The following is a 13,557-nucleotide window of genomic DNA, read 5'->3' on the forward strand; positions in this document are numbered from 1 at the left end:
TTCAGAAGAGAAGAATATATATATATATAAAAACCTGACAGGGAAGCTTTTGAGAAGTGTGCACATTCAGTCTGGAGAACAGATGCCTGAGAGACAACAGGATAACAGTCTATAGGTACAGAAGGGACTGCCATAACCAGAGCAGGGAATCAATTATTCTTCCTAGCGGAGAGAACGCAACAAGCATCACTGTTAATCTGTAGAAAAGAATAATTTGTTTAAATATTAGGGGAAACGACAGGCCATGCATCCAGCAATCAAGGAAGCTTGTGACCTCACCAGTTGGAGCTACTTGGGGCTAGAAATAGCACCTAGCCATTAGAAATGGCTAAGAATAATTAACGTTCGCAGTATTGTTGTAGCAGTGTTGGTCCCAGGACAGTACCACGACAAGGGGGGGTGCGGTAACATCTTTTACTGGACCAACTTCTACACAGAACTGAAGAAGTAACTCAAAAGTTTTTTGCTTTCATCAACAGAAGCTGGTCCAATAAAAGACATTACTCACCTGGTCTCTAAGAATAATTGTCACTTTGGTCATGATGCAGGGAATTAAATGAACAACCTATTGGAGGTCCTCTCCAACTACACAGAGACTTTGATTACCATTAATCTAAGGAAACTGAGTGATACTAATGAATCCATTAGAAACACTTTTTGCATTGATACATTATAAAACCTCTAGCTGTTTATGATCTTCTGCTTGAATAGTGCAAGGTCCCAACAACTCACCTGAGAAGCCACTGTTGCCTAGGGTGGGAAGGGAGAGTGTGTTTACATTTGTGAACTTCACTATCTGACCCACAGCATAAGAGTAAAATATTTGCAGACCTAACCAATGATTAGTAGTCCTACAATTTACCCATGAAAATAAAACTAGGTAGAACAGTGCTTCTTCAGAGTATTGCTAAGAATAAAACTATATGTTACAACTTTTAAGATAATTTGATAGGTTTTATTTCTTTCCTGAATCATAAGCATTAGGTGGGTACCAGTTCTGTTAGGTCATTGTGCCCAGCCTTCTGCCACAACAGGATTACTCTCTAGGATATTCACAATTGCTTTATACAAGTTCAAACCAAAACCATGCTCTTATTATTCCTCATGGCAGAGAGATGAGAATTCAGCTAATGATCCAGTGGTGGAAACAAAGACTAAAGAGAATTATTTTCCTTAACTAGATCTAAGAAATAAGGACTGTCCTGCAATTTTGGCTACGGATTTATTTGCTTCACCTACAGATTCTGTCTACCTTCTTGGAGACAGCAGAAGAAAAATAAGGCCTGGCTGGTACAACTAGATTTACATTAGCAACGATTGCAGCAGTGCTGTTGTGTGGAGTGTGGACAGGTACTCTTAAATTAAAACTCCATGCCTGTTATATGAGACTCCAGCCACCTGCCAAGCATGTGTGGAATCATGAAGTGGACAGAAGTCAGAAGTCTCCCAAGAATGTACAGAAATAGCAGGTGGGTTTTACCCTCTCTCCCCCTCCTCCTCCAGAGCCTTGTAAAGAAAACATTCTTTTTCTGAATGCCTCCAACATGTAAATGTCACACTTCGTACATAGCATCAAGCCTCTTGTGAAGAAGCTCCGCCCCATCTTCAGCACTGCATTTTAACCATGCTGACAGAATAAAGAAATACCACCTCTAAAGCCTGGTCTACACTACAGCATTAGGTCAATGCAAGCCCCTTGCAGCAGGCTAGCTGTGGAAGTGTCATCACTTAAATTTAGCTCCCATTGACTTAAGTGCCTCTCTGTGCCTATTTAGCAATACCACCTCCCCAAGCAGTGGAGAGTCACATCTGATGTAATTAGATTGATGCAGTGTCCATGTATACCAGGGATAGTTGATTATTTTATGTCAAGGTCCAAATTTCTTGGCCAAGGTAGAGTCAAGGTCCAGACTCCAGAGAAAATTAAAAAGATTTTATGGTCCATTCAAAAGCATCTGACAGTCCAGATTTTCCCCTATTGTAGGCACAGTTTTGCCTGTTATTGGCTTTTAGGAACCATCCCACAATGCCCCCCCTGACAATACAATTGATACAAATGCTCCTAGTAGGATGCACATTGCTGACAAAGAGCCAAGTGTCCATACACACAAACAATTTAATAACTATAATGGCTGCATACTGACATAAGTTAGGTCAACAATTTTGTAGTGTAGACATGGTCTAAATGGGAAAGCCACCAGCCTTCCTTCACTGAGATTTACATTTACACTGACTAGCATCTTAGCTTATTCCAATGTGAGACTGAAGTTCTGTTTATGACATTTAAGGATACAGCAAGGTAAAGATTAAATCAGCAACATGAGTGTTCTAAAAACCACACTTTATGAAGCACAACTTTGCATGCCCAAACTATCAGCTTGCCTCCTCTATATAACTGTTGGTTTAGAAGAGAGTACAGCTATGAGCTCATACTCTGGGGGGGTTGTATCTGAGCTCTGGCCCAGTACCAACCCTGCTACCACCATCTCTGGGATAATTGCTTGTATGAGTAATTATAAGTGCAGGTTAATTATAGTAATTCTATAGCAGGAGAGACTGAGTTGCTACCACATACAAATGTTTTCACCCACAGCTTGAGAATGGTTATGGAACCAACAAGCTGCATCAAGATCCAGCTTGACTAGATAGTTTGTTTTAGGCTGGTGTATTGCTCTGTTTGAGGTTGAGGAAGCTGACTGAAGCCCAAGCTCTTTGTTAGCTCTCAGCTGAGAGCTATTTGTAAGAATAGGGAAAGACTCTATAGCAGGCAGCATATTAACAAGCAACTGACACTCAAGTCAGCATCTCCCAGCTTCCCCAACAGTTGGTGTACAAGTCTGATACATGTTGAAACTAGGAGAAAGTATTTAGCATGCATGCTTTTGGAAAAGTAATGTAGTTAAGGCAGGTTTTTGACTACTCCTTTAGCATTCCTTCAACATGTGATGGATTAACCCTTCAAACCAAGAACTGGGGTGGGGGGGGGGTAATACTGGTGACTCAAGTTGGAGCCCTTTATTACACCCGCTCTCCTACTATCTATTGTCTATACTTAGATAATGTTAATTCCTTAGTTTCAATTCCCACTGACCTAGACATCAGTAGAGCTATTAGAACAAGCTTTAGGCCATGAGAAGCAACATGTATTGGCTGCCCATCTGTGTGTGACTGCAAACAGCCCCTTTAACAGTAAGGTGGCCCTGGTATGACAAGCCACAAATCAGTTTACCATTGTCAAGATGCTGTATTGTTTGTAAATTCTTTCAGTAAGTGAGTTCGAGGGCTGACTGCACATGCTCAGGTCTTAGAGATGTGGCAGTTTTACAGGAGAATATTTTAACTGAAGTCTGAACATTTGTTCTTTATGCCACTTACCAGGATTAAAAAAAAGTTACAGCAACAACTAACATCACAGGTGGTGGAAAGACTGTTCCCCTAGAACTGCACGTGGGTGTATCAAGTTCAGAATTCACTTAGACGGAAGCAGCCCAGCTAGGAAGATACTACAACACTAAGTCCTGCCACTCCAAAAAGCTGGAAGAAACAGCCAAATGTCACTCTGCCTTGTGCTGCCATGCTAGATTTTAGTATTCAGACAGATTTGGTTTAATTAAGACACATTTGTCAGGCCAAAACAATAGTTTATTTCAGTTTTTTCAGCAACATCTCAGCCATCAAAAAAATAAACTCTAACACAGATGGATGGAAGACTGTTCTACAGTGTTACTAGTGGGTTTTTGACCCCAGGACTTTGATTGGAGTGATGTTTATTATTCATCCAATAAGTTAGGAAGCATGGAATTAAAGTGCTTTCATTTCTGAGCTGGTATGAGGTCATCAATGGACTGGCCTTTTTCAAGGCGTTTTTCCATTTCAATCAGTAGCTTCACACCATCAACCACCATCTGCACCAGCTCTACCTCAGAGAAGCCTAGCCGGTCAGCATTGGAGACATCAAACACTCCTCCAACAGCAGCAGTATCCACACCCCCTGAAGAAAGAGGAGATTCAGTTTAGATTTGTGAAGTCCTTCACATCTTGTGTACTGCTGGAGAGACCATAGCAAGAGTCCACTTGGAGCAAAAGAGTTTCCCTTGCTGGCCTGGCAACTGGGACTAGTGCATTCATACCTGGTTATGGACAGGAAGGTGGATGGGCATGGCTTGAACAGAGGGATGCTTCCAGTTTGCTGCTGAGTTAGTACAGTACAAGTTCTAGGACACAGGACTCTCCCCCTCCCAGCTTTACCACTATGAGTGACCCTTTGCAAGTAACTCAGCCTCTGTGCCTAGGATTATCTGCATCATTGGCATAGCATTCTACTGGACAGAAGCCAGGTAGCTTGATGCTTTTAGAGTGTTTTGATATAAGTGATGAACTGTTCTTGTGGGACCAAAAAACATACTTTCCTTAGCCATGACTGTAGCTGTGGGCACTCACAGTGGGTAAGCTGTCTATTCCATAGGCACAAGGGGAGGATTTGGACAAGGACTGTAAATGGTGCTAACTAATAGCATGCTGCAGTGCAGTTCTGTAGACCTCTATGCCATTTGCATCCACATAGTAGACTTTTTTTTTTTTTTATAAGTCATCCTGGAGTGCTGTCCCTCTAATGAATGCAGAGCCATCCCTTGGGTAGGGCAAATTGGGGCAACTGCCTTGGGCCCCTGTGCTTTGATAAAAATCAGGACTGTCCTGATATTTAGCCCTTTGTCCTGCATCCAGAGGTGAAAGTAAGCTGGTACAGTCTGGCATACTGTACAGTATGCCATGCTGGACTGGCTTCCCTAGTGGTGATTTAAAGGGCTGGGTCTCTAGCCCTGAGGGGAGCCCTGGCCCTTTAAATCACGACCGGAGCCCCAGGGTAGTAGCAACAGGGCTGCCAGTGATTTAGAGGACCCAGAGCTCTGCCATGGGTGGAGCCCCGTGCCCTTTAATTTGCCCCTGAGCTCCCAGCTGCCTCTGCACCTGGTAGCTCCAGGGTGATTTAAAGGCCCTGGGGCTCCCAGTCACAGCTGGAGCCCCAGGGCCTTTAAATCAAGATTTAAAGGCCCCACCTCTTCCGTTTGAGACCATGCCCCTGCTCAGGACTCTGGTGTACCGGTAAGTCCTTTAAGTTACTTTCACCCCTGCCTGCATCCCAACCGATGCATGATCTAGGCACCATTTGTCCTGATATTCAGGTGAGGAGGTGGGCAGGGAGGTGAGGCCGGAGGCTGGTAGGTGAGGAGGTGAACGGGGAGGCGAGCAGCAGACAGGAGAGGAGGCAGGCAGAAAGGAGGAGAGTGGTGGTCAGGTGGATGTGGGGGGAAGGCATGCCAGATGGACAGGTGAGTGGGGAGGCAGGCAGGGGGTTGGGGTGGTGAGCAGTGGCTGGGTGGGGCAGATTGTGAGGAGACTAGTGGGGAGGCTGATTTGTCCTGGGCCCTGCACCCCTACTAGGGATGGCCCCGACTGTATGAACTGGGAACTAGTCTTCTAGACACTGCTTCTGAGTAATTCAGGCTCCAAACCTACTTGCCAATAGAATATTTAAAGGAAGTGATTAATGCAGTTCTGTGGAAAAGGACCTGGGGATTACAGTGAATGAGAAGCTGGATATGAGTCAGTGTGCCCTTGTTGCCAAGAAGGCAAACAGCATTTTGGGCTATATAAGTAGGAGCATTGCCAGCAGATCAAGGGACGTGATCATTCCCCTCTATTTGGCATTGGTGAGGCCTCATCTGGAGTACTGTGTCCAGTTTTGGGCCCCACACTACAAGAAGGATGTGGAAAATTGGAAAGAGTCCAGCGGAGGGCAACAAAAATTATTAGGGATCTGGAGCACATGACTTATGAGAAGAAGCTGAAGGAACTGGGATTGTCTAGTCTGCAGAAGAGAAGAACTGGGAGGAAAGGGGGATTTGATAGCTGCTTCAGCTACCTGAAAGAGGGTTCCAAAGAGAATGGATCTAGACTGTTCTCAGTAGTAGCCCATGACAGAACAAGGAGTAATGGTCTCAAGTTGCAGTGGGGGAGGTTTAGGTTGGATATTAGGAAAAAAACTTTCACTAAGAGAGTGGTGAAGCACTGGAATGGGTTACCTAGGGAGGTGGTAGAATCTCCTTCCTTTGAGGTTTTTAAGGTCAGGCTTGACAAAGCCCTGGCTGGGATGATTTAGTTGGGGATTGGTCCTGCTTTGAGCAGTGGGTTGGACTAGATGACCTCCTGAGGTCCCTTCCAACCTGGATATTCTATGATTCCATTTCTTACCAGTGCCTCGCTTCTGCAGCCTCAGCCTCTTGAGGATTTCTCCAAACTTCTCATGCTTGCCAAGGTTAGGTAGTTTGATGTGTACACCACCACGGAGACCTGTCCCAAGGTTGGATGGGCAGGTCAGGATGTAGCCAAGGTGTGGATTCCACATGAACTCATAGTTTTTGGTCTTAAAGAGAGTTTCAATCTAGAGAGAGAAGACAACTTTAGTGGAGAAACAGACCAGGCAGTCTCTCAAAGGTTTAAGAATTTGAGGTTTGAGGACCATTTACAGTCTCATTAATGTATCTAGCTCCATGATTCACCGTCCCTCCCCAGATAGCAGTATGACCTGAGTTGAACAGCTGCTATCAGTGGAACCTCTGAAGCTAAAGACCCCTGGATTTAGAAGTGGGGGCAACCAGCAGGGCATCCCCCCCAAACAGATCTTTGAACTTACTTTGTTCCCCAGTGTCTGAATGAGTCTATATTTAGTGGCTTTCAGGGTAGCATCTAAGCCCATCTGTTGACATGGGCTTGTGGGAAGAGAGTGGATATTTAGTGATGTTGCCAAGCTTGATTTAGTGGAGTTTGTTCCTCTTTGCATGGGTGGACGTGGGGAGGAAGTGCTGGCTTTACTTCCCCCTCACACTAGTGAGTTAGCTAAGGTACCTAGGGCTCAAAGTAGGTGCTTGATGTAGTGGAGCACCACTACACGTTTACTGAGCCTCAAGACATGTTCCATTATTGGTCTGTAGGCAGTGGTAGTTCATATGTTTTAATGAAAACCCATGTAAGAGGAGGAAGCCAATCAGGACGTTAGAGGACCTTCCTCTAGGCTTCATAATAATAACCTACTTTGTCAGAGTAGGTGTTTGAGCCTGTACACCCCTGGAATTTATTTGTGGAAAGATACACTAAGATGCTACCAGATGCCTAAGCTACATTGTCAGATGTTTACACAAGCACAATACAGGACTTCTACTTGCACTGAGACTCCATGCCACACAGTAGCAGTAGATTTTTAGGGCCTGTTTTAAGTCAGCACTCTGAGCACTGCATCAAGTCCTGCACCATTTAAGGCAAGAGCAATTCTCTTTAGGCTTCTTGTTACAAAGGTAAACTTCACCTGTGTTAGCCCAGTACAGAAGCGGGTGAACACTTCCTTCATGTTGCCACCTTTCTGCATGGAAATAACTCTAAGGTGATCTTCCTCATTGATCCAGACAAGGAAGGTCTTGTTGTCATTGTGCCTGAAAGACAGAAGCCAAACAACCCCTTTCTCCATTTGCAGTAGAGTTTTACTCACTTGGATTGCCACCTGGAAATCTAAATCAGTCCATCTCTTATTTGGACTAACCCATTGTAAAGAGTTCATGTTGTACTGAAGATATGCTTTGACTTTAGCATCATTTACTCTTACATGACAGTTACATTAGATTTAGCTTTAACTCTGAATCTGCCCTTGTAGGTTAAAGGGTCAAATCAACTCCATATAGAGACCTTCCCAAAACATCAAAGGAAGATGCAATTCAGCTTTTTCTGCCCTTAACATCTGAAGAATGGTTATTTGACTCCTCCTCCACCCTGCTTAGACATGACCTAAGTCTTAGACTATAGCCATCAAGATGTGCACATCCTGTGCACCCTTTCCTATGATTTTATTGCTCAACCTTGATGCCATGTCAGGTCTTAAATTAATTTGCAAGTCCCCTGGGACAGAAAGATTCAGTCCCTTTGTTCCATAAGGAGTCACTGTCAGGCAGCGTAAGGGGTGAAATACATTAGCAAATATTCCTGCTAGGGCAGCAGTCTGCACCTTCTATCTCACACCATCTATGGTATGCAAGGAAACATGAGGTGCAACCTAACTGACCTTGACAAGACAGTTAAGTTACCTTACATGCAGCAAGGACTCAGCATGTGGAGTAGATTTAAGAAGCAAAATTTTGGATACTAATTTTAAGCTGCAGTTTCAAAGGAAGAATGCTGCAAGCCTGGTGACCCATTGGTCCATCTGCCCTTGCCTTTGGATTTTAGTTGCTGCTGCCAGATAAAAAAATTCATATTGCAGTACTGATAAGCTAGTCCTCGACAGCAATCAAGTTGGGTACTGAATTGGTTAGCTGTCAAGATGAAGGTTACATAGCGTGTTAAAAGCTTCCATTTAATCAGAGACTAAGGTTTTAGAGTCATGGCTCAGTCGACAAAGCTATCTAGTGTTATCTCTTGCAGGCAGGTGATGAGTGTTCTCTTGGAAAGGTGACCTACAAATGCGTTCAAGATCCCACTGTTGCATAAGACTGGAGGAATTCTACTGAGTGTAGCAAGAAGCTTTTAGTGACTCTTGTTGACCTGGGAACATTTGCAGGAGTTCAACCTTCAGTGTAGAGGAGAACAAGATACTTAAAATGTTCTTGTGAAAGCTTTTCTTCCACTAGTTGGTTGGGTGTTAGAGGTCTGACAAGTTAACTCCTTCCCTTCACTTGTTCCTGTGTCAAGGCATACTGCTAGCTTTCTAGACAGAAAAGTGAAGGCCTGATGTTTCCAATGCAAAAAAGCCACGTAAGAGGCCCAGTCTTCTCTTCACCATAAGCAGAAAGACTGACACTAGTCCCCTTTTAGGTTTGATTATATTGCTGCAGAAGGCATTGCTTTTCCTGCCTTGTGTTTTCAGTGAAGCCATTTTTACTGCAGTTATTTTTTTCAATTCCAAAAGGCTAGATTGCGTTAGTCATCATAGTGACAATGCCACTAGTTCACCATTAATGGATTTTAAGCTGCCTCCCTGCTCCCTTAAATGAATTATTTCTACTGGGGATATAAGAATTGCTCCACTGCAAAGAGGCCGAGAGCAACAGCCATACCAATGGGGGTGAACTTAAAGTTTGAGGGCTTTTTAAATTTTAGCTTTATGGGCTTGATCTTCTGGCCCACTGAAGCAGATATTAAAGCTCGCATTTAAGTCAGAGCAGATTCAAATACCCCTTTAAAAGCAAAGACAATATGCAAGTTTCTGCCAAGTGAACACTGTTTCATTCAGCTAGATTATTCAGGACCACAGATTTCTGCCTGGTACCCACTGCAGACATTTTTAAAGGATTCTGGTTTCCATTGCATATACTCACCAAATGCCTCTGCCATCAGGCCAGTCTCGTGCCATTCCAGAAGCCAACAGGAGAGGAGAAACTGGTTTATCAAATAGGAAGTGATCATCGATCAGCTGCTGCTGCTCTGCATCAGTCATGTTTTTCAAAGCATAGTACTTTCCATTAAGGTCACCTTCCAGGCTAGCCAGGGCTGAAAGCAAGATTCATGTTTAGGACACAAACAGGATGCTAGGTGGTATTTTGATATAGTCCCAGCAATTGAGAGGCTAGACACACAAGCCTGGTGGCATTTCTGAAATGGATCTGTTTTGTTTCCTTCCTCCCCTTACTGTCAGGGACCATGCAGTGTTTGGCTCTTTCACCTTTGAAGGAACTATCAGGCTGCTGCACATTGTTGGGAGTTACTGTAGCCTTTATATCTTTAAAAGGGCATTTGTTTTCTTATGAGTATGCAACTAGGGTTATTTAATAGGACCTATATTGCTAGCAGGAAGTGGTATTAGCTATGAATAAGCAAGGCCACTCCAGTCATTTAGAGGTTAGAGTAATATTACTCTCTGTATTGAAGAGTCCTGAGCAGAGTGGTCTCAGTACGAGGACAGCATTGCCACTGTACAAGACAATCTCCTAAAATACATCCCATTGAAACCTACAGCCCACTCCCACAGTGTCATCCTAGTGGAAAGCTAGGTGGCAAGAGCTGTAGTTAAGACCACGAGTGTTGCAATACATCACTGGATTTGAAAAGTCTAACACCTGCTCTAGTTGAATGCATGCTCACTTGTTATCCCACACAGCCAGGAAGGCCATCAAGGTCAGAAACTCATTACTTAATACAATCCAATTGCCCTCTACTGGCTTCCAATTTACTTCCAGTTGAGAAATAAGCTCTAGTTATTAGGTTAGACATCCAGCTACATGTGATAATTTGTCAGATTCCTAATTCTGCATTTGGTGCCCTAATATTTGAGATTTTTGAAGAGGAGGTAGAATATTTTTGCCTACCTCCTCAATTGTTAGCCTCAGTTTGACACACATCGAAAGCCAGTCCATAATAACTGAACTTTCATTTTACCTTCAACAGAAAGCTTCTCGATAGCCCGTCTCTCTCCTCTGCTACAATGAGGGGGAAGACAGAATCCACGGATGCTCCTACCAGTTCTGACACGGGAACTTAGCACATAGCTGGGGTCCAAGTCATCACCACCCTATAAGAGATTGAGAAGTGCAACATGCCATCAAGTTCTACCCTGAATTATGCACAGCCCCTATTGGTTTCAGAGCATGATTTGACCCCAAAGCCTTCAATATTTGCGTAGGCTTTAGCATTAACTCAAACACAAGACATCATGTTACTACTTCATATTTTTAAGTAGATAAGCTAGTGTACTGCATGCATACAATCCTCTTGTGTCAGTGCTCTCAATACATTAGAGCTGCTTTCTTTTACTAATAGTTGGAGAAGAGCAACTCATTAACAGAAGTTTAGATCTGTATTTGTCTCTACCCAAGTTTAGGGTTTTATTTCCCCTCCAGAAGTGGGCTGTAAATAAGGCAGCTCCTTGTTGTGTTTAGGTGCTAGTCAACTCTTGTAGGTAGCAAACAGAGTTATGAACTCAGGTTGCTACAGTTAAGAGTCTTCCCATTCAACTTTAAAAATCTACTTTGGCTACAGATCGTTCACACATGTTGTTAGGGGATTCCCAGTAGTTTAATATTTCTGGAACAATTGGAAAGATCCTGAACTCAAACTACATAGTAGTGACTTCAACAGGTCAAGTCGTTTGTAAGATCCACTTGTGTACCAGAACCCAGCCTAGAGTCATCCTTAAGGATCCTGCAGGGTGAGACAGGGCTGCCCCAGAAGTCAAGTTCAAATGTGGATGTTGAAGCTCACACAGCTGAGAAAGCTGTGACTGTTCCACTAGAGCAGAGGGGACTAAGGGCTTGTCTACACTACCCGTCGCATTGGCAGGCAGCAATCAATCCAGCAGGGAGGGGGAAATGGGGGGGAAGGTGTTGATTTATCACATCTAGTATAAATGTGATAATCGACCGCTGAGAGGTCTTCCATCGACTCTGGTACTCCACCAGGGCGAGAGGCACAGGCAGAGTCAACGGGAGAGCGTCAGCTGTCAACTTACCACAGTAAGTAAATCTAAGTATGTCAACTTCAGCTACGCGATTCACATAGCTGAAATTGCACATCTTAGATCGACCCCACGCAGCAGTGTAGGCAAGCCCCAAGTCACAGCAGTATCTCAGGTCAGATAGGACAGGAGTAGTCATTCAAAAGTGGTTCCACCCAGCCTGTGCGGAAGAGTGCTTACTGAGAGAGGCTCCAGAGAGCAATAGGATAGGAATACAACAGATTCTAACAGGTGGTCACACAAGTCACAGGAACAGATTCTGAATGACAGGGACAAGCAACTACACTTAGTTTTGCCCAGGCTTTTCTATACTTTTGTCAGATGTCTGACCACTGCTGATGAAAGACTCTATACCTTTAGGTGATCAGGATTCAAATCAGTCTTGTGTTGGTCACTTGGTTTGTAGCCTCCATGTCGGTCCTTGATAATTGGGTCAAGGAGATCCTTAAACACTTCATAAGATTCTTCATCACCAGCTACACATCCTACTGTCATAATGAAGGGATGGCCTGGAGTGGTAACAGAATTGTAAGAACCAGATTTGGGTGACGTTTGACTGTATCCCGGAACAGCATTAACCAGATAAGTTTGTCCTTATAATGGTAGGTCTAGTCACTTAGGAATACATTCCTACACATACACACAAGACAAGAACCAGTTGAAGACAAATCTTAGACACTTTACATTTCATTAGCTGGATGAAATGTAAAGTTACTGAAAACCTATAACTGTTGCCAATAAGCTACGTTTGGACAAGTGCATCTAGTTCAGCACAAGATTTTTGTCCATGGTCAATTTTACTAGCTATAGTTTAATCAGATATTTTATGCTCAGGCAGCTCAGATATTGCATCCATTATAGTACGCTGGGGTTGGACTTCATGGACAACTTGATTTTTGGTTCAGACTGCTACTGATGGAGTTGCATTGCTCACAAGAGTCAACTCCACAAACTTAGTCAGCATATGCATGACTGATTTCAGCTGGTTCACATATAATATTCTCAATGCATTTTACCAGGATTATCAACCCCAGTCTGAATGACATCATCCAGGGTGAAGCCACTGGGTGTAACTCTGTCTCTCAGTTTCTTGTACAAGTCCAGGGTTAACACCTTGGCCATGTGGTTGTTGTGGGCGCTCAGGTCCGGGTACTCCTCATCAGAAGGCAGTCTCTGATTATTTAGTTGGGCCATTTTGATATTGCTAGAGTAAAAATAAATACTGGAATGTTAACACATTAATCAATCTGCTCCCCCTTTTTTTAAGAGAAGTGCCACAGAACTTCACATAGCCAGTTTGGAATAGGAGAGATCAGAGCAGCCAGGTAGGCCCTCAGAATGTCAAATTTTTAGTCATGGTGTTTGTAGCTAAGTTACACTTTTAGTCAGATTTTGTTTCAGATCAAAGCATTTAGCAGAGCAGTTACATAATTTGAGTGTTTGGTCTGTCAGAACACTGCATGCATTTATAGTGTTCTCTGCATTGCTCAGTGGGAAAAGGCCACCTTTAAGCCTTAGTGGGCAGTGCTTTTGGGCCAGGACTCGCTGCTTGAGAGATTTTCACAGCTCAAGGAATCTGGGTGCTGTTATCAAGACACACTTCCTGTAATGAGGGAGAACAGACGTTTGTGGATCAAGAGGCTCGGTCCTTTACCTGGGTTGTCAACCCCAGTTTGGATTACATCATCCAGGGTAAATCCACTGGAAGTCTGTTTGTCCCTCAACTTCTTGTACAGGTCCAGGGTCAGCACCTTGGCCATGTGATTGTTGTGAACACTCAGGTCTGGGAACTCATCCGTAGCAGAGTACTTCATCTTCAGGAGGTTGTGGCTGTTTGAGAATGGCATGACTGACGCCTGACTGCAAGGTGCTAGGGGAGAAGAAAGGGGAAACCTCACCTTCAGTGCTTGGCACGCCCTTCCAGGCAGCCGCTGGAAGGACGCCATAGCCTGCACCAAGGTCACCTTGGCATGTGCTCCACCTGCTTGCAGCCCAGTTAACTGCCTGGCCTCTAAGGCGCCTTCCACGGCCTCCTAACAAGGGCACCCTGTGGGCAGGGCTAC

The 13,557-nt window shown here is 44.0% G+C and overlaps 1 protein-coding gene across 2 annotated transcripts; it reads right to left on the reverse strand.

Moving 5' to 3' along the window:
• Positions 1-3,812: 3,812 nt before the first annotated feature.
• On the reverse strand, positions 3,813-13,341 carry CKB (creatine kinase B). Of its 2 annotated transcripts, none has more exons than XM_077820528.1 (7): positions 13,149-13,341; positions 11,849-12,003; positions 10,420-10,552; positions 9,363-9,534; positions 7,364-7,487; positions 6,253-6,442; positions 3,813-3,991 (listed from the first exon to the last, which is right to left on the reverse strand). In XM_077820528.1, exons 1-7 carry the CDS (start codon positions 13,339-13,341, stop codon positions 3,813-3,815), a joined length of 1,146 nt encoding a protein of 381 aa, XP_077676654.1. The 2 variants fall into 2 exon arrangements, with proteins under 2 accessions (XP_077676654.1, XP_077676655.1); XM_077820529.1 differs by lacking the exon at positions 13,149-13,341 and adding an exon at positions 12,511-12,688.
• Positions 13,342-13,557: the final 216 nt, after the last annotated feature.

This window comes from Eretmochelys imbricata, chromosome 6, assembly GCF_965152235.1.
Source record: "Eretmochelys imbricata isolate rEreImb1 chromosome 6, rEreImb1.hap1, whole genome shotgun sequence".
NCBI lineage: Eukaryota > Metazoa > Chordata > Testudines > Cheloniidae > Eretmochelys > Eretmochelys imbricata.